The sequence below is a fragment of the Somniosus microcephalus genome, chromosome 23, assembly GCF_052327205.1.
Source record: "Somniosus microcephalus isolate GS21.2 chromosome 23, FLI_Smic_1.0, whole genome shotgun sequence".
Taxonomy (NCBI): domain Eukaryota; kingdom Metazoa; phylum Chordata; class Chondrichthyes; order Squaliformes; family Somniosidae; genus Somniosus; species Somniosus microcephalus.
In genome coordinates this window covers 1,333,343-1,359,756 of record NC_141009.1, presented here as the reverse complement: position 1 = coordinate 1,359,756, position 26,414 = coordinate 1,333,343, and the positions used below count along the sequence as shown (strand labels likewise).

At 57.8% G+C, this 26,414-nt stretch overlaps 1 protein-coding gene across 6 annotated transcripts in view; it reads right to left on the bottom strand.

The window, feature by feature from the left end:
* Nucleotides 1–26,414, bottom strand: part of LOC147101529 (retinoic acid receptor RXR-alpha-A) — a 209,526-nt gene that overhangs the window by 3,935 nt on the left and 179,177 nt on the right. For 3 of the 6 annotated variants that reach the window (XM_085965194.1, XM_085965191.1, XM_085965192.1), the window contains exons 5-10: nt 22,912–23,081; nt 21,353–21,482; nt 14,120–14,252; nt 13,145–13,236; nt 2,801–2,906; nt 1–762 (exon numbers count right to left, since the gene is read on the bottom strand). The exon at nt 1–762 is cut by the window's left edge. In XM_085965194.1, coding sequence (XP_085821320.1) covers nt 615–762; nt 2,801–2,906; nt 13,145–13,236; nt 14,120–14,252; nt 21,353–21,482; nt 22,912–23,081 — 779 coding nt within the window. In that variant the 3' untranslated portion in view covers nt 1–614. The remainder of the gene's footprint in view (nt 763–2,800; nt 2,907–13,144; nt 13,237–14,119; nt 14,253–21,352; nt 21,483–22,911; nt 23,082–26,414) is intronic. The other 3 variants (XM_085965196.1, XM_085965193.1, XM_085965195.1) reach the window with 2 other exon arrangements.

The following is a 26,414-nucleotide window of genomic DNA, read 5'->3' as shown; positions in this document are numbered from 1 at the left end:
CGTAGGCATGCTGCGATTATTAACCCGGTCTCTCCAGACACCTCAGTAAAACAGAACAGTGAAGCAATCAATGCCCAGCTCGAAGGAGCCCGGTCAGGATAAGGGCGGAACGGAGCCAGTGAGAGGCCAAATCCCTTCGTGCTTCACACCACCGCCAGACAGAGCTTCATATCAGGGCTGGAGGCCGTCCAGAGTTCTTTGGAAAGTCTAAACCTCCAACGCTGACAAATCCACACCGACATCGACTGGGCCAACCCCTCATCACTACCCCGCACACACACACAAACCGGGAGAGAGATCCGAGTCAAAGTGAAGCACCTCGCACTCTCGAGGGGAGGTGGGTGAGTGCTCCCACACACAGACACGTATGCGCAGACACCTCCGGTTATCTCAACGTGTGATTCGTCACGGACCGAGAGATCCGTGCAGAGTATATATATATATATATAATATATATAAAAAGAAAAGAAAATGATTCCTTTGTCATCTCAAGATCAGGCGGGGGGTGGGGGTGCTGTAAATGCAGAGGGGAGGCTGAGGGTCATGAGCTGAGCCTGTACAGAAGGATGGCAGTCTGTCCCTGGGCAGCAATCCTCTCTATGCCCACAGCCCACTTAGGTCATTTGATGAGGAGCCTCCAGCATCTCCATGAGGAAAGTGTCAATGGGCGTGTCGCCAATCAGCTTGAAGAAGAACAGGTGCTCCAGACACTTCAATCCGATAGAACGCAGGGCTGGTAATCGCAACAGCAGCTTGGCAAACCTGTGGGGAAATGGAGCGTGGGGTCAGTCGATACAACGGGGACGGCAAGCACCACCACACGGAACTCAACAGAACAGAGGCATCATTGGAGGTACCGTACGGGCACAGGTAGGGCCTCAGCAGCCAATAGCTCCGGGAGTTCGTAAATCAGTGAGTCGCTGAACTGCACACACCAGGTTCGGCCTCAGGAATCACGCCCATTCTGTACTGAGAAACTTACAGTTGGCCTCAGTACCCCTGGGCTGGGGGTGGTGGGGGGAGGGGGGGGGGGAGGGGAGGGGAGGGGGGATGTGGGGAAGGGGCGGGGAGGTTGAGGCATAAACTAATGCAGCCAGTGTTCCAGCTCATGATCACTAGGTAGCAAATCCTGCTGAAACTGATGTCAGGTGAGCCCGGGATCGGGCACAGAGGCGACGCTCTCCATGGTGGAATAACTGGGTAGCACTAGCTGATTGAACTCGCACATGAATGGTTCATTCAGTGGAGTACCGGGGTGCAGCCAGTGTCTGTGGAGACCGTACCCCAGTGAGAGTCAGTGCCTGTGGAACCCGTACCCCAGTGAGAGTCAGTGTCTGTGGAACCCGTACCCCAGTGAGAGTCAGTGTGTGTGGAACCCGTACCCCAGTGAGAGTCAGTGTCTGTGGAACCCGTACCCCAGTGAGAGTCAGTGTCTGTGGAACCCGTACCCCAGTGAGAGTCAGTGTCTGTGGAACCCGTACCCCAGTGAGAGTCAGTGTCTGTGGAACCCGTACCCCAGTGAGAGTCAGTGTCTGTGGAACCCGTACCCCAGTGAGAGTCAGTGCCTGTGGAACCCGTACCCCAGTGAGAGTCAGTGCCTGTGGAACCCGTACCCCAGTGAGAGTCAGTGCCTGTGGAACCCGTACCCCAGTGAGAGTCAGTGTCTGTGGAACCCGTACCCCAGTGAGAGTCAGTGTCTGTGGAACCCGTACCCCAGTGAGAGTCAGTGTCTGTGGAACCCGTACCCCAGTGAGAGTCAGTGTCTGTGGAACCCATACCCCAGTGAGAGTCAGTGTCTGTGGAACCCGTACCCCAGTGAGAGTCAGTGTCTGTGGAACCCGTACCCCAGTGAGAGTCAGTGTCTGTGGAACCCGTACCCCAGTGAGAGTCAGTGTCTGTGGAACCCGTACCCCAGTGAGAGTCAGTGTCTGTGGAACCCGTACCCCAGTGAGAGTCAGTGTGTGTGGAACCCGTACCCCAGTGAGAGTCAGTGTCTGTGGAACCCGTACCCCAGTGAGAGTCAGTGTCTGTGGAACCCGTACCCCAGTGAGAGTCAGTGTCTGTGGAACCCGTACCCCAGTGAGAGTCAGTGCCTGTGGAACCCGTACCCCAGTGAGAGTCAGTGTCTGTGGAACCCGTACCCCAGTGAGAGTCAGCGTCTGTGGAACCCGTACCCCAGTAAGAGTCAGTGTCTGTGGAACCCGTACCCCACTGAGAGTCAGTGTCTGTGGAACCCGTACCCCAGTAAGAGTCAGTGTCTGTGGAACCCGTACCCCAGTGAGAGTCAGTGTCTGTGGAACCTGTACCCCAGTGAGAGTCAGTGTCTGTGGAACCCGTACCCCAGTGAGAGTCAGTGTCTGTGGAACCCGTACCCCAGTGAGAGTCAGCGTCTGTGGAACCCGTACCCCAGTGAGAGTCAGTGTCTGTGGAACCCGTACCCCAGTAAGAGTCAGTGTCTGTGGAACCCGTACCCCAGTAAGAGTCAGTGTCTGTGGAACCGGTACCCCAGTGAGAGTCAGTGTCTGTGGAACCCGTACCCCAGTAAGAGTCAGTGTCTGTGGAACCCGTACCCCAGTAAGAGTCAGTGTCTGTGGAACCCGTACCCCAGTAAGAGTCAGTGTCTGTGGAGCATGTACTCGAGTAAACTGAAAAATAAACCACAAATCAAACCAGCTGCAATTAAATATAAAGTTGAGGCAGCAAAGAACGTCAGGATTCAGCACGATCCACTTCAGCTGCTGTGCCTCCAATGGGACCGGGCGATGTGCGCAGGGACGGGGCGATGTGCGCAGGGACTCACCTGCCAGGCTGCTCCGGGTATTTCTGTTTGCAGTATCCTTCCAGGGAGGCATAGACCTTCTCGCGGAGCGCCTCCACCTCGCCAGGATTGGTCAGGCCCTTGGCATCTACAGGAAACAGAAAATCAATTTACACAGAACTGCTTTCTGACTCATTGTGAGGGGGGGTCCCTGTTACCGTGAGGGGGCCCTGCCACCGTGAGGGGGGGGGGGGGGGGGGGATGCCCTGTCACCGTGAGGGGGGGGGGCCCTGTCACCGTGAGGGGGGGGGGGGCCCTGTCACCGTGAGGGGGGGGGGCCCTGTCACCGTGAGGGGGGGGGGGGGGGGGCCCTGTCACCGTGAGGGGGGGGGGGGGCCCTGTCACCGTGAGGGGGGGGGGGGCCCTGTCACCGTGAGGGGGGGGGGGGGCCCTGTCACCGTGAGGGGGGGGGGGGCCCTGTCACCGTGAGGGGGGGGGGGGCCCTGTCACCGTGAGGGGGGGGGTCCCTGTCACCGTGAGGGGGGGGGGGGGCCCTGTCACTGTGAGGGGGGGGGGGCCCTGTCACTGTGAGGGGGGGGGGGGCCCTGTCACTGTGAGGGGGGGGGGGCCTGTCACTGTGAGGGGGGGGGGGGCCCTGTCACTGTGAGGGGGGGGGGCCCTGTCACTGTGAGGGGGGGGCCCTGTCACTGTGAGGGGGGGGCCCTGTCACTGTGAGGGGGGGGCCCTGTCACTGTGAGGGGGGGGCCCTGTCACTGTGAGGGGGGGGCCCTGTCACTGTGAGGGGGGGGCCCTGTCACTGTGAGGGGGGGGCCCTGTCACTGTGAGGGGGGGGCCCTGTCACTGTGAGGGGGGGGGGGCCCTGTCACTGTGAGGGGGGGGCCCTGTCACTGTGAGGGGGGGGCCCTGTCACTGTGAGGGGGGGGGGCCTGTCACTGTGAGGGGGGGGGGCCCTGTCACTGTGAGGGGGGGGGCGCTGTCAAAGTGAGGGGGGGGCCCTGTCACTGTGTGAGGGGGGGCCCTGTCACTGTGAGGGGGGGGGCCCTGTCACTGTGAGGGGGGGGGCCCTGTCACTGTGAGGGGGGGGGCCTGTCACTGTGAGGGGGGGGGGGCCCTGTCACTGTGAGGGGGGGGCCTGTCACTGTGAGGGGGGGCCTGTCACTGTGAGGGGGGGGGCCCTGTCACTGTGAGGGGGGGCCCTGTCACTGTGAGGGGGGGGCCCTGTCACTGTGAGGGGGGGGGGGCTGTCACTGTGAGGGGGGGGCCCTGTCACTGTGAGGGGGGGCTGTCACTGTGAGGGGGGGGGCTGTCACTGTGAGGGGGGGGCCCTGTCACTGTGAGGGGGGGGGCCCTGTCACTGTGAGGGGGGGGCCCTGTCACTGTGAGGGGGGGGGGGCCCTGTCACTGTGAGGGGGGGGGGCCCTGTCACTGTGAGGGGGGGGGGCCCTGTCACTGTGAGGGGGGGGGGCCCTGTCACTGTGAGGGGGGGGGGCCCTGTCACTGTGTGAGGGGGGGCCCTGTCACTGTGAGGGAGGGGCCCTGTCACCGTGAGGGGGGGGCCCTGTCACCGTGAGGGGGGGCCCTGTCACCGTGAGGGGGGGGGCCCTGTCACCGTGAGGGGGGGGGACCTGTCACCGTGAGGGGGGGGCCCTGTCACTGTGAGGGGGGGGCCCTGTCACTGTGATGGGGGGGCCCTGTCACTGTGAGGGGGGGGGCCTGTCACTGTGAGGGGGGGGGGCCTGTCACTGTGAGGGGGGGACCTGTCACCGTGAGGGGGGGGACCTGTCACCGTGAGGGGGGGGCCCTGTCTCGTGCTGTGTACACTGTGCGGGGGGCCCTGTCACTGTGAGGGGGGGGGGGGCCCTGTCACTGTGAGAGGGGGGGGGCCCTGTCTCGTGCTGTGTACACTGTGCGGGGGGCCCTGTCACTGTGATGGGGGGGCCCTGTCACTGTGAGGGGGGGGGCCCTGTCACTGTGAGGGGGGGGGGGCTGTCACTGTGAGGGGGGGGCCATGTCACTGTGAGGGGGGGCCCTGTCACTGTGAGGGGGGGCTGTCACTGTGAGGGGGGGGGCCCTGTCACTTTGAGGGGGGGGCCCTGTCACTGTGAGGGGGGGGGCCCTGTCACTGTGAGGGGGGGGGGCCCTGTCACTGTGTGAGGGGGGGGCCCTGTCACTGTGAGGGGGGGGCCCTGTCACTGTGAGGGGGGGGGCCCTGTCACTGTGAGGGGGGGGGGCCCTGTCACCGTGAGGGGGGGGGGGGCCCTGGCACTGTGTGAGGGGGGGGGCCCTGTCACCGTGAGGGGGGGGCCCTGTCACTGTGAGGGGGGGGCCCTGTCACTGTGAGGGGGGGGCCCTGTCACTGTGAGGGGGGGACCTGTCACCATGAGGGGGGGGCCCTGTCTCGTGCTGTGTACACTGTGCGGGGGGCCCTGTCACTGTGAGGGGGGGGGGGCCCTGTCACTGTGAGAGGGGGGGGGGCCCTGTCTCGTGCTGTGTACACTGTGCGGGGGGGCCCTGTCACTGTGAGGGGGGGGGGGCCCTGTCACTGTGAGGGGGGGGCCCTGTCTCGTGCTGTGTACACTGTGCGGCCAGATACAACGTTCCCTGTTGAATTCATATCGCTGTGTAAACATTGTCAATGAGGATAATATTGCGTGATTTTAACTAGTCTAAGATAGACTGGGATAAAGGTAATGCATGGGATGAAAGTGGGGAACAATTTTTAGAATGGATTCGAGACTGTTTGCTGAATCAGATTGTTTCGAGTACGATAAGGAAAGAATTGTTTCATTTAGTTGTGGGGAATGAATGGGGCAAATGCATGTGTGACAATAGGAGAATTGGGAAACACTGGCCACAACATTGTTAGGTTCAAAGTTAGACTAAAAAAGGATAATGAAGGGTGAAAGTTAAGGGTTCGGAACTGCAACAAGGCAAAGCCCGGTGAGAAAAGCAGTGATGTGGGGATAATGGACCGGGCAGAAAAGTTAGCAAAGACCAGCAGTGGGAATCCTCCAGTATGAGATGGAGAGAGATAAATATATTTCTTTACCACACTGAGGGGTGCATCAAAAACTTGGCACAAATAGAAAGATTAAAACTAACTGAAGTTAACAGGAGGCCTGTGACCAAGTTAGGGCTAAAAATATCGAAGATAATCATAGAATCATCGACTGATTCGGCCCATCGGGCCTGTGCCGGCTCTTTGGTCTAGCTCTCCAATTAGTCCCACTCCCCCGCTCTTTCCCCAGAGTCCTGCACATTTACCCCTGATGCGCTATCAATTACTCATAAAAGACTGAGAGTTAGAAGAGTAACTAAAGGCTTTTATTAACAACAGAATGGAGGTCTGCCTCGAGTGGTCGACCGGTCCAGGATACCAAGGGCTGGGGAGCAGTCACCTTTATACTAGGACCTGTGGGAGGAGTCAGCCGAGGCATGTCCAGGCATGTACACAGTGGAATACAAACAGGACAAACAGGAATACAAACAGTGGTTTACCACATTCACCCCTTGTTTAAAATTGAGTCCGGCGGGGTGAAGTGTATTAAAAGTTAGTGTATTGGAGTCTCTCCGGAGGTCTTGTCTGCCGCTGTGATCGGCGTGGCGACGGCAGGGGTAGTGAAGCTTCCGGCGTCGAGTCCAGCGTAGGCTGTGGCACAGGCGTGTCGTCCTCGTAGATGTCGAGCGGGTCGCGGGGCCCAGGCCTGCCGTCTGCTGGGGCTGGATATCGGATCGTGGGGGGGGGTGGTAGTGGGTAGTGGGTTACTGTGGTCCCCGAGGGTGCAAGGTCTCTTATGGAGACTGTGTCCTCCTGCCCGTCCGGGTATGCGATGTAAGCATACTGGGGGTTGGCGTGGAGGAGGTCGACCCTCTCGACCAGGGGGTCCGTTTTATGGGTCCTCACGTGTCTTCTCAGTAGGACCGGCCCTGGGGACGTCAGCCATAGCGGTAGCGATGTCCCTGATGTGGACTTCCTTGGGAAGACAAACATTTTCTCATGAGGGGTGGCGTTAGTGGCAGTGCAGAGCAGTGACCGAATAGAGTGGAGCGCATCGGGGAGCACATCCTGCCAGTGGGAGGTTGGAAGGCCCCTAGACTTTAAGGCTAGCAGGACGGCCTTCCAAACTGTCGCATTTTCTCTTTCCACCTGTCCGTTCCCCCGGGGGTTGTAACTGGTGGTCCTGCTTGTGGCAATACCCCTAGTTAGCAGGTACTGACGGAGTTCGTCGCTCATAAACGATGAGCCCCGGTCGCTATGGATATAGCTGGGGAAGCCGAACAGGGTGAAGAGGTTGTTCAGACATTTAATGACCGTGGCACTGGTCATGTCCGGGCAGGGGAAGGCGAACGGGAAACGGGAGTACTCATCAATAATATTGAGGAAGTACACATTGCGGTCGGAGGAGGGGAGAGGCCCTTTAAAATCAACGCTCAGGCGCTCGAAGGGGCGAGTGGCTTTTATCAGGTGGGCCCTGTCTGGTCTATAAAAGTGTGGTTTGCACTCAGCGCAGACTTGGCAGTTCCTGGTCATGGTCCTGACCTCCTCAATAGAGTAAGGCAGGTTGCGGGCCTTGATGAGGTGGAAGAACCTGGTGACCCCCGGGTGGCAGAGGTCATTGTGGAGGACCCGTAGTCTATCGATCTGCGCGCTGGCGCAGGTGCCACGCGATAGCGCATCCGGGGGTTCATTTAGCTTCCCGGGCCGGTACAAGATCTCGTAGTTGTAGGTGGAAAGTTCGATTCTCCACCTCAAGATCTTGTCATTTTTGATTTTGCCCCTCTGCTTGTTGTTAAACATGAAAGCGACTGAACGCTGGTCAGTGAGCAGGGTAAATCGTTTTCCGGCCAGGTAGTGCCTCCAATGACGCACAGCCTCCACAATCGCCTGGGCCTCCTTCTCAACAGCGGAGTGTCTGGTCTCCGGGCCTTGGAGGGTTCGTGAAAAGAAGGCCACGGGTCTCCCCGCCTGATTGAGGGTAGCGGCCAGGGCAAAGTCGGACGCGTCGCTTTCCACCTGGAAGGGGATGGATTCGTCCACTGCGTGCATGGTGGCTTTGGCAATGTCCTCCTTGATACGGTGGAAGGCTAAGCGGGCCTCTGCCGTCAAGGGAAAAGAGGTGGACTTGATCAGCGGACGGGCCTTGTCCGCATAGTAGGGGACCCACTGGGCGTAATAGGAGAAAAACCCTAGGCACCTCTTCAGGGCCTTGAGGCAGTGGGGCAGTGGAAGTTCCATAAGGGGACGCATCCGGTCGGGGTCGGGGCCGATGACTCCGTGTTCCACAACACAGCCAAGGATGGCGAGGCGGTTTGTGCGGAATATGCACTTCTCCTTGTTATATGTCAGGTTTAGGAGTTGGGCGGTGCGGAGGAATTTTTCGAGGTTTGCGTCATGGTCCTGCAAGTCACGGCCGCAGATGGTCACATTGTCCAGATATGGGAAAGTGGCCTGCAACGCATTTTGATCTACCATCCGGTCCATCTCCCTTTGGAAGATGGAGACCCCGTTGGTGACGCCAAAGGGAACCCTAAGGAAGTGATAGAGGCGGCCGTTTGCCTCAAAGGCAGTGTACTGGCGGTCCTCAGGGCGGATGGGGAGCTGGTGGTACGCTGATTTCAGGTCAATGGTCGAGAAGACGCGGTACTGCGCGATCTGGTTGACCATATCAGCTATACGGGGGAGTGGGTAGGCGTCCAGCAGGGTGTAGCGATTTATTGTCTGGCTGTAGTCGATGACCAGGCGCTGCTTCTCGCTGGTCTTAACGACCACAACCTGGGCTCGCCAGGGGCTGGTGCTGCCCTCAATAATCCCTTCTTTCAGGAGCCGCTCCACTTCGGTTTTAATGAAAACCCTGTCCCCGGCACTGTATCGCCTGCTCTTTGTGGCGATGGGCTTACAGTCGGGGGTGAGGTTAGCAAACAGTGGTGGGGGGGTGACTCTGAGTGTGGAGAGGTTGCACCTGGTGCGCGGCGGGCAATTTGGAAGCTGCTGGCTGCGGACTGTGAGTGGGGGTAGGGGTCCACCGTACGCCATCGTAACACTTTTAAGGTGGCACTGAAAATCTAACCCCAGCAGGACGGCAGCGCAGAGGTCAGGCAGGACCAGAAGTTTAAAATGATCGTACACGGTCCCGTCTACTACGAGTGTCACTACGCAGTAGCCGCCGATGTCCGCCGACTGGGACTCGGAGGCCATAGAAATCCGCTGTTGCGCAGGCAGGACTGGGAGAGAGCAACGCCGCACCGTGTCGGGGTGGATGAAGCTCTCCGTGCTCCCAGAGTCAAAAAGGCAGATTGTATCGTGACCATTTACCTTAATGTCCATTGTGGAACTGGCCAGTTGGTGCGGTCTCGCTTGGTCCAGTGTAACGGATGCCAGCGTAGGGGTCGGAGTGTCGCTGCGGGTATCAGATGAGGCGGTGTCGGGGGCCTGCTGCGTCCCGGCTGTCGTCCAAGATGGCGGCGTCCATGATCCCCATGTGGCTGGAGGCGTCCAAAATGGCTGCTGTACCGGTGATTCGCACACGGCTGGGGAGGTCCAAAATGGCGGCCCGCATGGCCCACACGCGGCGCTGCTGGGGTTCGGGGTGGCTTTGGCCCTGCAGACGCTAGCGTAGTGTCCCTTCTTCCCGCAGCCCGAGCAGATCGCGTTTTTCGCCGGGGCAGCGCGCTCTGGGGTGTTTTGCCTGGCCACAGAAGTAGCATTTCTGGCCTTGGGGCACTGCTGTCTGGCCTTGGGACACTGCTGCGGTAGTTGGGCCGTTGTTGGGGTGTGGCTGGGGTGGCACGGCGCTATGAGGCGGTCCTACCGTGTCCCAGGCTGTCATTCCCCGCGGCGTCCACGGTGCAGAGGAGTAGGCATCCATGCCCTGGTAGGCTGCATCCAACGATAGTGCGAGTTCAGAGGCCTTGTTGAGGTCGAGGTTACTCTGCTCCAACAGTCGCTGTCGTGTGTAATTGGATCTGTGGCCCGCTACAAAAGCATCCCGGATAAGTTCCTCTGTGTACACGGCGGCCTTTACATCCTTACAACCACAGGCCCGGCCAAGCACAGACAGTGCCTGAAGGTATTCCACGGTCGATTCCCCAGGTTGTTGTTTACGACTCCCCAGGAGGTGCCTGGCGTACACTTCGTTCACTGGGCGCGTGTACTGGTCCTTGAGGAGCTTGATAGCATCCGCGTACGAGGTCGCGTCTTGGATGACCGAGTACACTCGGTGGTTCACTTTGGAGGTCAGGACATCCAGTTTGTCCTCGTCCGATTTGATTGCTTCGGAGGCGGTCAGGAATTTTTCGAAACACTTAAGCCAGTGAGTAAACTTGGTGAATGAGTCCGCCTCCCGATGATCTAAGTCCAGGCATGCTGGTGTGAGGATCTTCTCCATTATAAAAATGTTGTTAATAAAATTGATGCGCTATCAATTACTCATAAAAGACTGAGAGTTAGAAGAGTAACTAAAGGCTTTTATTAACAACAGAATGGAGGTCTGCCTCGAGTGGTCGACCGGTCCAGGATACCAAGGGCTGGGGAGCAGTCACCTTTATACTAGGACCTGTGGGAGGAGTCAGCCGAGGCATGTCCAGGCATGTACACAGTGGAATACAAACAGGACAAACAGGAATACAAACAGTGGTTTACCACAACCCCCTTCAACTATTTCTCCAATTCCCTTTTGAAAGTTGCTATTGAATCTGCTTCCACCGCCCTTTCAGGCAGTGCGTTCCGGATCACAACAACTCGCTGCGGAGTTTATTTTTCCTCATCGCCCCTCCGGTTCTTCTGCCAATGATCGTCAATCTGTGTCCTCTGGTCACCGACCCATAATCATGGGGTGCAGTGGAGAGGCGTACGGGGAGAGGGCGTACGGGGAGAGGGCGTACGGGGAGAGGGCGTACGGGGAGAGGGCGTACGGGGAGAGGGCGTACGGGGAGAGGGCGTACGGGGAGAGCAGAAGGAGGTCAATGAAAAGGATCAGCAGATACTTTACAAAGAAACAGTGAGGGTTTTTACAACTGGACACGACGGCTGCCAACGAACCCGAACTGGTCGGCACATGTGCGCTGCTGGGTCGTCACGGGAGCGGGTTCATTAGAAAATTTTAAAGCCGGGAAGGGAGCGAGCTGGTGGAAAAGCCGGAAAGGGAGCGAGCTGGTGGAAAAGCCGGAAAGCCAGGAAGGGAGTGAGCTGGTGGAAAAGCCAGAAAGGGAGCGAGCTGGTGGAAAAGCCGGAAAGCCGGGAAGGGAGCGAGCTGGTGGAAAAGCCGGGAAGGCGGGAAGGGAGCGAGCTGGTGGAAAAGCCGGGAAGGCGGGAAGGGAGCGAGCTGGTGGAAAAGCCGGAAAGCCGGGAAGGGAGCGAGTTGGTGGAAAAGCCGGGAAGGCGGGAAGGGAGCGAGCTGGTGGAAAAGCCGGGAAGGCGGGAAGGGAGCGAATTGATGGAAAAGCCGGAGAGCCGGGAAGGGAGCGAGCTGGTGGAAAAGCCGGAAAGGGAGCGAGCTGGTGGAAAAGCCGGAAAGCCAGGAAGGGAGCGAGCTGGTGGAAAAGCCAGAAAGGGAGCGAGCTGGTGGAAAAGCCGGAAAGCCGGGAAGGGAGCGAGCTGGTGGAAAAGCCGGGAAGGCGGGAAGGGAGCGAGTTGGTGGAAAAGCCAGGAAGGCGGGAAGGGAGCGAGCTGGTGGAAAAGCCGGAAAGCCGGGAAGGGAGCGAGTTGGTGGAAAAGCCGGGAAGGCGGGAAGGGAGCGAGCTGGTGGAAAAGCCGGGAAGGCGGGAAGGGAGCGAATTGATGGAAAAGCCGGAGAGCCGGGAAGGGAGCGAGCTGGTGGAAAAGCCGGAAAGCCGGGAAAGGAGCGAGCTGGTGGAAAAGCCGGGAAGGCGGGAAGGGAGCGAGCTGGTGGAAAAGCCGGGAAGGGAGTGAGCCGGTGAAAAAGCCGGGAAGGCGGGAAGGGAGCGAGTTCGTTAGCGTGACCGTTTTTAAAAAAACAGAATCATCATGCTTCTGGTTGTTGGAGTGCGCAGTACGCTTCGGTGCAGCTTCCGGTTCGTTGGCAGCAGTCACTCCATTTACAAATATATAAAAAGTAAAGGAATAGTTAAAGATAGGGTCAGACCACTCTGCAATGAAGGAGGGAGTCTGTGGAAGACGAACGGACATGAGGGGTTTTCAATAAATATTTTGACTTGAGATTTTACAAGTGATGGTGGGAGTGAGAATGTGGGTGAACTAGAGGAGGAGGTGGAACAATTGATGGAGATACCCGGAGAGGAGGGATGGCTTTAGATTATATTAGCAGAACTCTGGGTGGATCAGTCACTTGGTCCTGATGCATTCACCCTGGTCAGACAGCAGAGGCTCTGGCCACAAATTTTCAATACTCTTTAAATATGCAAAAAGTAATTTTGGCAAATATTGAGGAGGACTGCAAGGAAAACTTCAGGAAGGCAGACAGGTTGCTGCAATGGGCAGACCAGTGGCAGATGCAATTTACTGCAAGGTAATACAGGAAACTTTGTTATATCCAGCACCGACCTGTTGCCGATCTATCAAAACTGCCGGACATACAAAGTTAATGTTGAAGCATATGGAGATTTTCATCTCCATATCTGACAACAAACACTGTTGCTTAGCAACAGCTTCAAACAGTCGGCCCGTACCTTGGAAGCGTCTCTGTAGCTTAGCAACAGCTTCAGAGAGACTTTCCAAAGCCTGACTGTTGGAAACAAAGCCATGAGAAGAAAAACAACCTAACAGAACGGCTCCTGATTTCTGCCGGTAGATCGAGGTTTCCGGACATACAACCTCCGGATAAACCAAAGTCTCCTGTAGTTTGGGAGGAATAACTAACATGGGAGTAAAGAAAGAACGTGCATTGATATAGCACCTTTCACATCCTCAGGACGTCCCAAAGCGCTTCACAGCCAATGAACTACTTTTGAAGTGTAGGAAATGTGGCAGCCAAAATAGCGCACAGCAAGGTCCCACAAATAGAAATGTGATAAAAATCATGTTTTAATTATGTTGTTTGAGGGATAAATATTGGCCCCAGGACAGAGGGGAGAACTCCCCTGCTCTTCTTCAAAATAGTGCAGTGGGATCTTTCACATCCACCTGAGTGGGCAGACCTCCAATCTGAAAGATTCAGAATTCCCTGAAAGTATGAGTGCATAAAAAAGCGACTAGTATTTTGGGATTTAACAATAAGGACCTAGAGTACAGGAGTAAAGATGCACAATAATGATTAGGCCACAGTTCGAGACTGTGTGCAGTTCTGCGTGCCCCATTATAGAGAGGGGTTAAAGCCGCAGCAGACGGTGTAGATTCCCCAGGACAAGCGGAGCAACAGAAGTTGGCAAAGGAGCAGCGACGTCCCATACCTGGGTTGAAGAGTACGATAGCTCGCAGACAGCCCAGCTCCGTCTTGTCCATTTGCATATCTCGCATTTTAGAAACAAGCTCTGTCAGAACTCTGAGGAGAGAGAAATTAAAGGGACAGAAAAGAGCTGAGATTTCCCGACATCATTTCAATAATGGCCCGAAATCTAATTAGCTCATAACTCTGCTCTCAGACCCCGCGAACAAAATCCGTAGACTGCAAATAAGACAAGTCTCGATATTACAGAGCTCCTGCACCCCCGATCCCCAACCCCCGATCCCCAACCCCACCCCCCGCCATCCCCAACCCCCGATCCCCACCCCTCGCCCCAACCCCAACCCTCACCCCCCAATCACCCCGCCCCCGATCCCCAGCCCCACCCCACCCCCAACCCTCACCCCCCAATCACCCCGCCCCCGATCCCCAGCCCCCGATCTCCAACCCCACCCCCAACCCTCGCCCCCCAATCACCCCGCCCCCAATCCCCAACCCCCGATCCCCACCCCCCGATCCCCACCCCCCGATCCCCAACCCCCAACCCCCGATCCCCACCCCTCGCCCCAACCCCAACCCTCGCCCCCCAATCACCCCACCCCCGATCCCCACCCCAATGACCCCAATCCCCACCCCCGCCATCCCCCAACCCTCACCCCCCAATCACCCCGCCCCCGATCCCCACCCCCTGCCATCCCCCAACCCTCGCCCCCGATCCCCAACCCCCGATCCCCACCCCCGCCATCCCCCAACTCTCACCCCCCAATCACCCCGATCCCCTCCCCCACCCCTCGCCCCAACCCCATCCCCCAATCACCCCGCCCCCGATCCCCTCCCCCACCCCCTCTCCAGCTGATGGTTTTAAATCCCCTCTCCCTGTACCCATCCTGTGGGCTGTCTCTGATGCTCCAGGACTGCGATATTTTCTTGTGGAAACCGCCCCCCACCCACAACCTCGAGACAGGGGATTAAAGGTGCTCACCTGTCGAAGATAGCCCCAACTCCCGCGCTGTGCGCGCTGTTCCGATGGACATGGAGACCGGTCGCCAGAAGAATCCCGTCTTTCACAGCTATGGAACGGTGAGAGAATGAAGCGATGAGCAGTTCATTCCAGCCTGTGGACACAATACGATTGTACCCGTGAGACGTGGTGCCAGACTGCAAACCCCCTCCTCTCTGCACACAGCCTCTCAGAATCCTCACCTCTGTACTCCACCCCTGCCTGTTCCACACCATATAAAACCCCGCTATTGCTGCCTGCGCCACAATACCACTGCCCATTTTACCCTGACTGATTTCCCCCTTCCTCAGCCCAGGGACACTAAGCGGATTATAGCAGTCCGTCCTGCTGCCTCTCCTCCAGCTGAGGCGAGCTCGCCCCTCTCTTTACGAGAGAGTAAGTTCCTCCTCTCGGCAAGAAGCAGCGTTATGCCTGTGCGTTGCGATGGTGAAATCAGGTCACAGTCACAACTCAACGCAATCTCGACCATGCCCGGGGGAGCACAGAGTGAGCGAGCGGAGGGAGAGAGGGTCCCAGCACGGAGTGAGTGAGCGAGCGGAGGGAGAGAAGGTCTCAGCACGGAGTGAGTGAGCGAGCGGAGGGAGAGAGGGTCTCAGCATGGAGTGAGTGAGCGGAGGGAGAGAGGGTCCCAGCACGGAGTGAGTGAGCGAGCGGAGGGAGAGAGGGTCTCAGCACGGAGTGAGTGAACGGTGGGAGAGAGGGTCCCAGCACGGAGTGAGTGAGCGGAGGGAGAGAGAGGGGGTCCCAGCACGGAGTGTGCGAGTGAGCGGAGAGAGAGAGGGTCTCAGCACGGAGTGAGTGAACGGTGGGAGAGAGGGTCCCAGCACGGAGTGAGTGAACGGTGGGAGAGAGGGTCCCAGCACGGAGTGAGTGAGCGGAGGGAGAGAGAGGGGGTCCCAGCACGGAGTGTGCGAGTAAGCGGAGAGAGAGAGGGTCTCAGCACGGAGTGAGTGAACGGTGGGAGGGTCTCAGCACGGAGTGAGTGAACGGTGGGAGAGAGGGTCCCAGCACGGAGTGAGTGAGCGGAGGGAGAGAGGGTCCCAGCACGGAGTGAGTGAGCGGAGGGAGAGAGAGGGGGTCTCAGCACGGAGTGAGCGTGCGGAGGGAGAGAGGGTCCCAGCACGGAGTGAGCGAGCGAGCTGAGAGAGGGTCCCAGCACGGAGTGAGTGAGCGGAGGGAGAGAGAGGGGGTCTCAGCACGGAGTGAGTGAACGGTGGGAGAGAGGGTCCCAGCACGGAGTGAGTGAGCGGAGGGAGAGAGGGTCCCAGCACGGAGTGAGCGTGCGGAGGGAGAGAGGGTCCCAGCACGGAGTGAGCGAGCGAGCTGAGAGAGGGTCCCAGCACGGAGTGAGCGAGCGGAGGGGAGGGAGGGTCCCAGCACGGAGTGAGCGTGCGGAGGGAGAGAGGGTCCCAGCACGGAGTGAGCGAGCGAGCTGAGAGAGGGTCCCAGCACGGAGTGAGCGAGCGGAGGGGAGGGAGGGTCCCAGCACGGAGTGAGCGAGCGGAGGGAGAGAGGGTCCCAGCACGGAGTGAGTGAGCGAGCGGAGGGAGAGACAGTCCCAGCACGGAGTGAGCGAGCGAGCGGAGAGAGGGTCCCAGCACGGAGTGAGCGAGCGGAGGGGAGGGAGGGTCCCAGCACGGAGTGAGCGAGCGAGCGGAGAGAGGGTCCCAGCACGGAGTGAGCGAGCGAGCGGAGAGAGGGTCCCAGCACGGAGTGAGCGAGCGAGCGGGCGAGCGGAGAGAGGGTCTCAGCACGGAGTGAGCGAGCGGAGGGGAGGGAGGGTCCCAGCACGGAGTGAGCGAGCGAGCGGAGAGAGGGTCCCAGCACGGAGTGAGCGTGCGGAGGGGAGTGGGGGTCCCAGCACGGAGTGAGCGTGCGGAGGGGAGGGTCCCAGCACGGAGTGAGCGAGCGGGCGGAGAGAGGGTCCCAGCACGGAGTGAGCGAGCGAGCGGAGAGAGGGTCCCAGCACGGAGTGAGCGTGCGGAGGGGAGAGAGGGTCCCAGCACGGAGTGAGCGAGCGAGCGGAGAGAGGGTCCCAGCACGGAGTGAGCGAGCAAGCGGAGAGAGGGTCCCAGCACGGAGTGAGCGAGCGAGCGGAGAGAGGGTCCCAGCACGGAGTGAGCGAGCGAGCGGAGAGAGGGTCCCAGCACGGAGTGAGCGAGCGGAGGGAGAGAGGGTCCCAGCACGGAGTGAGCGAGCGAGCGGAGAGAGGGTCCCAGCACGGAGTGAGCGAGCGGAGGGGAGGGAGGGTCCCAGCACGGAGTGAGTGAGCGAGCGGAGGGAGAGGGGGTCCCAGCACGGAGTGAGCGAGCGGAGGGGAGGGAGGGTCCCAGCACGGAGTGAGCGAGCGAGCGGAGGGATGGAGGGTCCCAGCACGGAGTGAGCGAGCGAGCGGAGGGAGAGAGGGTCCCAGCACGGAGTGAGTGAGCGAGCGGAGGGAGAGAGGGTCCCAGCACGGAGTGAGCGAGCGAGCGGAGAGAGGGTCCCAGCATGGAGTGAGCGAGCGAGCGGAGAGAGGGTCCCAGCACGGAGTGAGCGAGCGGAGGGGAGGGAGGGTCCCAGCACGGAGTGAGTGAGCGAGCGGAGGGAGAGAGGGTCCCAGCACGGAGTGAGCGAGCGGAGGGGAGGGAGGGTCCCAGCACGGAGTGAGTGAGCGAGCGGAGGGAGAGAGGGTCCCAGCACGGAGTGAGCGAGCGAGCGGAGGGAGAGAGGGTCCCAGCACGGAGTGAGCGAGCGAGCGGACAGAGGGTCCCAGCACGGAGTGAGCGAGCGAGCGGAGAGAGGGTCCCAGCACGGAGTGAGCGAGCGGAGGGGAGGGAGGGTCCCAGCACGGAGTGAGTGAGCGAGCGGAGGGAGAGAGGGTCCCAGCACGGAGTGAGCGAGCGGAGGGGAGGGAGGGTCCCAGCACGGAGTGAGTGAGCGAGCGGAGGGAGAGAGGGTCCCAGCACGGAGTGAGCGAGCGGGATGGAGAAAGTCGAACCGGTGCATCCCGGGTAGTAAATAAATCAAGTTGATTTGACCCATTTTTAAGACGTTACCTACACATACAGTAAGAGCCAGAAAAAGCTCCTCACTGAATCATCGCCAAGGTCCTGTTCTCTGAGTGAGGCTCATGGCTCTTTGATTCTGCTCCTGTATCCAGTCTGGAATTCCCTCCCTAAACCTCTCCGCCTCTCTCTCCTCCTTTAAGACGCTCCTTAAAACCGACCTCTTTGACTGAGCTTTTGGTCACCTGTCCTAATATCTCCCTGTGGCTCGGGGTCAGATTCCGTCTGACAACAACTACTTGTATTTATATAGCGCCTTTAACGTAGTAAAACATCCCAAGGTGCTTCACAGGAGCGTTATCAAACAAAATTATCAAAATTATTAGGGAGGGAATTCCAGAGCTTAGGACACAGGTAGCTGAAGGTGGAGCGATGGAAATCAGGGATACACAAGAGGCCAGAATAGGAGGAGCACCGATATCTCGGTGGAGTTGTGGGGCTGGAGGAGGTTACAGAGACAGGGAGGGGCGAGGAGGGCCATGGAGGGATTTGTAAACAAGGATGAGAATTTTAAAATGGAAGTGTTGCTGGACCAGGAGTCAATGCAGGGCAGCAAGCACAGGGGGTGATGGGTGAATGGGACTTGGTGTGAGTTAGGACACGGGGCAGTGAGCACAGGGGGTGATGGGTGAATGGGACTTGGTGTGAGTTAGGACACGGGGCAGTGAGCACAGGGGGTGATGGGTGAACGGGACTGGGTGTGAGTTAGGACACGGGGCAGTGAGCACAGGGGGTGATGGGTGAACGGGACTGGGTGTGAGTTAGGACACGGGGCAGTGAGCACAGGGGGTGATGGGTGAACGGGACTGGGTGTGAGTTAGGACACGGGGCAGTGAGCACAGGGGGTGATGGGTGAACGGGACTGGGTGTGAGTTAGGACACGGGGCAGTGAGCACAGGGGGTGATGGGTGAACGGGACTGGGTGTGAGTTCGGACACGGGGCAGTGAGCACAGGGGGTGATGGGTGAACGGGACTGGCTGTGAGTTAGGACACGGGGCAGTGAGCACAGGGGGTGATGGGTGAACGGGACTGGGTGTGAGTTAGGACACGGGGCAGTGAGCACATGGGGTGATGGGTGAACGGGACTGGGTGTGAGTTAGGACACGGGGCAGTGAGCACGGGGTGATGGGTGAACGGGACTGGGTGTGAGTTAGGGCACGGGGCAGTGAGCACAGGGGGTGATGGGTTAACGGGACTCGGTGTGAGTTAGGACACGGGGCAGTGAGCACAGGGGGTGATGGGTGAACGGGACTGGGTGTGAGTTCGGACACGGGGCAGTGAGCACAGGGGGCGATGGGTGAACGGGACTGGGTGTGAGTTAGGACACGGGGCAGTGAGCACAGGGGGTGATGGGTGAACAGGACTGGGTGCGAGTTAGGACACGGGGCAGTGAACACGGGGTGATGGGTGAACGGGACTGGGTGTGAGTTAGGACACGGGGCAGTGAGCACAGGGGGCGATGGGTGAACGGGACTGGGTGTGAGTTAGGACACGGGGCAGTGAGCACAGGGGGCGATGGGTGAACGGGACTGGGTGTGAGTTAGGACACTGGGCAGTGAGCACGGGGGGTGATGGGTGAACGGGACTGGGTGTGAGTTAGGACACGGGGCAGTGAGCACGGGGTGATGGGTGAACGGGACTGGGTGTGAGTTAGGACACGGGGCAGTGAGCACAGGGGGTGATGGTGTGAACGGGACTGGGTGTGAGTTAGGACACGGGGCAGTGAGCACAGGGGGTGATGGGTGAACGGGACTGGGTGTGAGTTAGGACACGGGGCAGTGAGCACAGGGGGTGATGGGTGAACGGGACTGGGTGTGAGTTAGGACACGGGGCAGTGAGCACTGGGGGTGATGGGTGAACGGGACTGGGTGTGAGTTAGGACACGGGGCAGTGAGCACAGGGGCTGATGGGTGAACGGGACTGGGTGCGAGTTAGGACACGGGGCAGTGAGCACAGGGGGTGATGGGTGAACGGGACTGGGTGTGAGTTAGGACACGGGGCAGTGAGCACAGGGGGTGATGGGTGAACGGGACTGGGTGTGAGTTAGGACACGGGGCAGTGAGCACAGGGGGTGATGGGTGAACGGGACTGGGTGTGAGTTAGGACACGGGGCAGTGAGCACAGGGGGTGATGGGTGAACGGGACTGGGTGTGAGTTAGGACGCGGGGCAGTGAGCACGGGGTGATGGGTGAACGGGACTGGGTGTGAGTTAGGACACGGGGCAGTGAGCACAGGGGGTGATGGGTGAACGGGACTGTGTGCGAGTTAGGACACGGGGCAGTGAGCACAGGGGGTGATGGTGTGAACGGGACTGGGTGTGAGTTAGGACACGGGGCAGTGAGCACAGGGGGTGATGGGTGAACGGGACTCGTGTGAGTTAGGACACGGGGCAGTGAGCACAGGGGGGTGATGGGTGAACGGGACTGGGTGTGAGTTAGGACACGGGTCAGTGAGCACAGGGGGTGATGGGTGAACAGGACTGGGTGTGAGTTAGGACACGGGGCAGTGAGCACAGGGGGTGATGGGTGAACGGGACTGGGTGTGAGTTAGGACACGGGGCAGTGAGCACAGGGGGTGATGGGTGAACGGGACTGGGTGTGAGTTAGGACACGGGGCAGTGAGCACAGGGGGTGATGGGTGAACGGGACTGGGTGTGAGTTAGGACACGGAGCAGTGAGCACAGGGGGTGATGGGTGAACGGGACTTGGTGTGAGTTAGGACACGGGGCAGTGAGCACAGGGGGTGATGGGTGAACGGGACTGGGTGTGAGTTAGGACACGGGGCAGTGAGCACAGGGGGTGATGGGTGAACGGGACTGGGTGTGAGTTAGGACACGGGGCAGTGAGCACAGGGGGTGATGGGTGAACGGGACTCGGTGTGAGTTAGGACACGGGTCAGTGAGCACAGGGGGTGATGGGTGAACGGGACTCGGTGTGAGTTAGGACACGGGCCACGGGAGTTTTGGATGAACTCCTATGAAATGCCTTGGGACGTTTTAATGTGCTGATAAAGGAGGAGAGAGAGACGGAGAGGTTTACACAGAAACTGAAGACAGGAGCAGGAGTAGGCCATTCGGCCCCTCGAGCCTGCTCCGCCATTCAATGAGATCGTGGCTGATCATCCAAATTCAGTACCCTGTCCCTGCCTTCTCCCCATATCCCTTGATCCCTTTAGCCTTAAGAAATATATCCAACTCCTTCTTGAATATATTTAATGAATTGGCCTCAACTGCCTTCTGTGGTAGAGAATTCCACAGGTTCACCACTCTCTGGGTGAAGAAATTCCTCATCTCTGTCCTAAATGGCCTACCCCTTATCCTTAGACTGTGACCCCTGGCTCTGGACTCCCCGACCATCCTTCCTGCATTTAAATAATAAATGCAAGTTGTTCTCTTCTTTTGCTTTTAGCTGAATATATAATGAGCGACACTGGGGAAACTGAACTCCAGTAACAGACACATGCCGCGGGGGGGGAATGGGCTGAGGGCGATGAGGAGCAGTCCTGTGCTGTTGTGTTCCACTTTGTTTAATTAGGGACTAGTGCACCAATGGGGTAACGAGGGGGTAACGGGATGGGGGTGTGGATGGGCTGGTACGATCAATGGGGTAATGGGGTGGGATCAGCTCCGATGGACGGGTCACATTGTCCGCATGCCCGATACGAGACTCCCAAAACAAGCGTTCTGCTCGGAGCTCCGACACGGCAAGAGAGCCCCAGGTGGGCAGAGGAAACGCTTCAAGGACACCCTCAAACCCTTCTTGAAAAAGTGTAACATCCCCATCGACACCTGGGAATCCCTGGCCCAAGACCGCACCAAGTGGAGGAGAAGCATCCGGGAAGGCGCCGAACAACTCGAGTCTAGTCGCCGGGGGCAAGCGGAAGCCAAGTGCAAACAGCGCACGTCAACCCAAGCACCCCACCCACCCGCCCCTTCAACCACCGTCTGCCCCACCTGTGACAGAGACTGTAGGTCCCGCATTGGATTAATCAGCCACCTGAGAACTCATTTTTAATGTGGAAGCAAGTCATCCTCGGTTCGAGGGACTGCCTAAGAAGAGAAGAACGACGGGGTGGGGGGGGGGGGAAACGGGCTGGTACGATCAATGGGGTAATGGGGTGGGGGCTAATAGAATAAAAACTAGTTACCTGCCCTCAAGAGGATAACCTGGTCGTCCAATGGGAGCTCCGAGAAGTGTGGGATGCGCTTGGCCCACTCGACCAGCGTGAAGAGCTGCTTGTCTGCTGCTTGGCAGATGTTGGTGACTGGGTCATTCGGCTGGCAGGGGGAAGAGGAAGATTACAACAACACACACGCTACAGCAGGAAGTCCTGCATCGTCAGCAGCAAAATAAAAGCTTAGTCAAAGAAAAAAACAGCATTTCTATAGCGCCTTTCACTTCTACACAGGAACAGGAGGAGGCCATTCAGCCCCTCGAGCCTGTTCCGCCATTCAATGAGATCAGGGCTGATCTGTAGCTTAACTCCATCTCCCTGCCTCGGTTCCATAATCCTTAATACCCTTACCCAACAAAAATCTATCAATCCCAGTCTAGAAAGCTCCAAATGACCCCCAAAATCCACAGCCTCTTGTGGGAGCGAGTTCCAGATTCCCACTATGTGTGAAGTGCTTCCCGATTTTCCTCCTACATTGTCTCTCTAATTTAAGGTTATACCCCCTTGTTGTCGGTTCTCCCATCAGAGGAAATTGTTTCGATCGACCCTGTCAAATCCCTTTCGCATTTTCAACACCTTGATTAGATCACCCCTTAATCTTCTAAACTCAGGGCGAGCTCACTGTTGTAATGTACGAAACACAGTAGCCAATTTTCACACAGCAAGCTCCCACAAGCAATGTGATAATGACCAGATAATCTGATTTGGTGGTGTTGGTTGAGGGATAAATATTGGCCCAGGATACTGGAGAAAACTCCCCTGCAGTTCTTCCAATATTACCACGGGATGTTTTGCATCCACCTGAGGGGGCAGACAGGGCCTCGGTTTAAGGTCTCAACCGAAAGACGGCACCTCTGACAGTGCAGCACTCCCTCAGTGCTGGCACTCCAACAGTGCAGCACTCCCTCAGTACTGCCCCTCCGACAGTGCAGCACTCCCTCAGTACTGCCCCTCCGACAGTGCGGCGGTCCCTCAGTACTGCCCCTCCGACAGTGCAGCGCTCCCTCAGTACTGCCCCTCCGACAGTGCGGCGCTCCCTCAGTACTGCCCCTCCGACAGTGCGGCGCTCCCTCAGTACTGCCCCTCCGACAGTGCGGCGCTCCCTCAGTACTGCCCCTCCGACAGTGCAGCGCTCCCTCAGTACTGCCCCTCCGACAGTGCAGCGCTCCCTCAGTAGACCCCCCGACGGTGCAGCGCTCCCTCAGTACCGCCCCTCCGACAGTGCGGCACTCCCTCAGTACTGCCCCTCCGACAGTGCAGCGCTCCCTCAGTACGGCCCCTCCGACAGTGCGGCGCTCCCTCAGTACGGCCCCTCCGACAGTGCAGCGCTCCCTCAGTACTGACCCCCCGACGGAGCAGCGCTCCCTCAGTACTGCCCCTCCGACAGTGCGGCGCTCCCTCAGTACTGCCCCTCCGACAGTGCAGCGCTCTCAGTACTGCCACTGTCGGAAGGGCAATACTGAGGGAGTGCTGCACTGTTGGCGGTGCGGGCAACGGGATTTATTGCCGTTGCGTGCTGTGTGCGTACTCACCGAGCTGCTGCCCATGCCGAGGTTGGAGTCGATGTAAGTCTCGGTCTTGGGCTCGACGGCTAGCTCCGCCTCCACTATCTTCTCCACCGGCATGTCCTCGTTGGCACTGCTCGTCGACTCCACCTCGTTCTCATTCCTGTCCTTACCCCGCTGTCTCTCCTCTTGTACAGCTGCAGGCGAGAAGGGGGATAACTGTTGAGGGCCCAGCTCAACATCACTCAAGAAAACTCCTCCCAACTGTGAAAACAACTCACATACAGCAATCACATTTCAGAAACACCATCCTCGATCTCCTGCCCTGCGTCCCAGGCTGCTGTTGGGTTTATTTTAAAGCAATTTTACCTTTTTTTGCCCCGTTCTCCCCATTGAAGGAGCTGCCTCATGCTGAGGTGTGGGTTCCACAGTTGCTGGGCAACCTCCAGTGAGCATATTCAGCTGCAGAGGCATCACAGCCGAACCAAATCTTGCCCTCAGCCCATGTCCATTAACAGGACTCGCTGGACGGTGATCAGGAGCGAGAACCTGGGCTGATTCTCGCCTCCCTAACCCAGGGGAAATTAAGCCAGTTGTAGAGCCATCCCACTGCTCCAGCTAAGATGTGAGCGGAGACAGGACAGGCCCACGTGGTCCTTGGCAGGCAGTGCAGGGAGGAGCAGCAACAGCACCCTCTGTTAGCAGGAAATTGCAATGTTACAATCCAGATCGCTCCACAAAACAGACAGCCACTCAAATTAAACAAATTAATTTTAAAGGGGGAGCAGGAATAGAGATACCTGGGGATTCACATACACAAATCTTAGAAGTTGAAAAAGCTGTTAAAAAAGCATACAGGATCCTATATTTTATAAATAGAGGCACAGTGTTGTACAGTGACAGACCTGTACCCACCAGTACTGTACCACAGTGTTATACAGTGACAGACCCGTACCCACCAGTACTGTACCCCAGTGTTATACAGTGACAGACCTGTACCCACCAGTACTGTACCCCAGTGTTATACAATGACAGACCTGTACCCACCAGTACTGTACCCCAGTGTTATACAGTGACAGACCTGTACCCACCAGTACTGTACCACAGTGTTATACAGTGACAGACCTGTACCCACCAGTACTGTACCCCAGTGTTATACAATGACAGACCTGTACCCACCAGTACTGTACCCCAGTGTTATACAGTGACAGACCTGTACCCACCAGTACTGTACCCCAGTGTTATACAGTGACAGACCTGTACCCACCAGTACTGTACCCCAGTGATATACAGGGACAGACCTGTACCCCAGTGTTATACAGTGACAGACCTGTACCCACCAGTATTGTACCCCAGTGTTATACAGCGACAGACCTGTACCCACCAGTACTGTACCCCAGTGTTATACAGTGACACACCTGTACCCACCAGTACTGTACCCGTGTTATACAGTGACAGACCTGTACCCACCAGTACTGTACCCCAGTGTTATACAGCGACAGACCTGTACCCACCAGTACTGTACCCCAGTGTTACACAGTGACAGACCTGTACCCACCAGTACTGTACCCCAGTGTTAGTGACAGACCTGTACCCACCAGTACTGTACCCGTGTTATACAGTGACAGACCTGTACCCACCAGTACTGTACCCCAGTGTTATACAGTGACAGACCTGTACCCACCAGTACTGTACCCGTGTTATACAGTGACAGACCTGTACCCACCAGTACTGTACCCCAGTGTTATAGTGACAGACCTGTACCCACCAGTACTGTACCCCAGTGTTATAAAGTGACAGACCTGTACCCACCAGTACTGTACCCGTGTTATACAGTGACACACCTGTACCCACCAGTACTGTACCCCAGTGTTATACAGTGACAGACCTGTACCCACCAGTACTGTACCCCAGTGTTATACAGCGACAGACCTGTACCCACCAGTACTGTACCCCAGTGTTAGAGTGACAGACCTGTACCCACCAGTACTGTACCCCAGTGTTAGTGACAGACCTGTACCCACCAGTACTGTACCCGTGTTATACAGTGACAGACCTGTACCCACCAGTACTGTACCCCAGTGTTATACAGTGACAGACCTGTACCCACCAGTACTGTACCCCAGTGTTATACAGTGACAGACCTGTACCCACCAGTACTGTACCCCAGTGTTATAGTGACAGACCTGTACCCACCAGTACTGTACCCCAGTGTTATAAAGTGACAGACCTGTACCCACCAGTACTGTACCCCAGTGTAAAACAGTGACAGAGCTGTACCCACCAGTACTGTACCGCAGTGTTATACAGTGACAGACCTGTACCCACCAGTACTGTACCCCAGTGTTATACAGCGACAGACCTGAACCCACCAGTACTGTACCCCAGTGTTATACAGGGACAGACCTGTACCCACCAGTACTGTACCCCAGTGTTATACAGCGACAGACCTGCACCCACCAGTACTGTACCCCAGTGTTATACAGCGACAGACCTGTACCCACCAGTACTGTACCTCAGTGTTATACAGTGACAGACCTGTACCTACCAGTACTGTACCCCAGTGTTATACAGTGACAGACCTATACCCACCAGTACTGTACCCCAGTGTTATACAGTGACAGACCTGTACCCACCAGTACTGTACCAGTGTTATACAGTGACAGACCTATACCCACCAGTACTGTACCCCAGTGTTATACAGTGACAGACCTGTACTCACCAGTAATGTACCCCAGTGTTATACAGTGACAGACCTGTACCCACCAGTGCTGTACCCCAGTGTTATACAGCGACAGACCTGTACCCACCAGTACTGTACCCCAGTGTTATACAGTGACAGACCTGTACCCACCACTACTGTACCCCAGTGTTATACAATGACAGACCTGTACCCACCAGTACTGTACCCCGGTGTTATACAGTGACAGGCCTGTACCCACCAGTACTGTACCCCAGTGTTATACAGCGACAGACCTGTAACCACCAGTACTGTACCCCAGTGTTATACAGTGACAGACCTGTACCCACCAGTACTGTACCCCGGTGTTATACAGTGACAGACCTGTACCCACGTGTTATACAGTGACAGACCTGTGCCCACCAGTACTGTACCCCAGTGTTACACAGTGACAGACCTGTACCCACCAGTACTGTACCCCAGTGTTATACAGTGACAGACCTGTACCCACCAGTACTGTACCCCAGTGTTATAGTGACAGACCTGTACCCACCAGTACTGTACCCCAGTGTTATACAGTGACAGACGTGTACCCACCAGTACAGTACCCGTGTTATACAGTGACAGACCTGTACCTACCAGTACTGTACCCGTGTTATACAGTGACAGACCTGTACCCACCAGTACTGTACCCGTGTTATACAGTGACAGACCTGTACCTGCCAGTACTGTACCCCAGTGTTCTACAGTGACAGACCTGTGCCCGCCAGTACTGTACCCCAGTGTTATACAGTGACAGACCTGAACCCATCAGTACTGTACCCGTGTTATACAGTGACAGACCTGTACC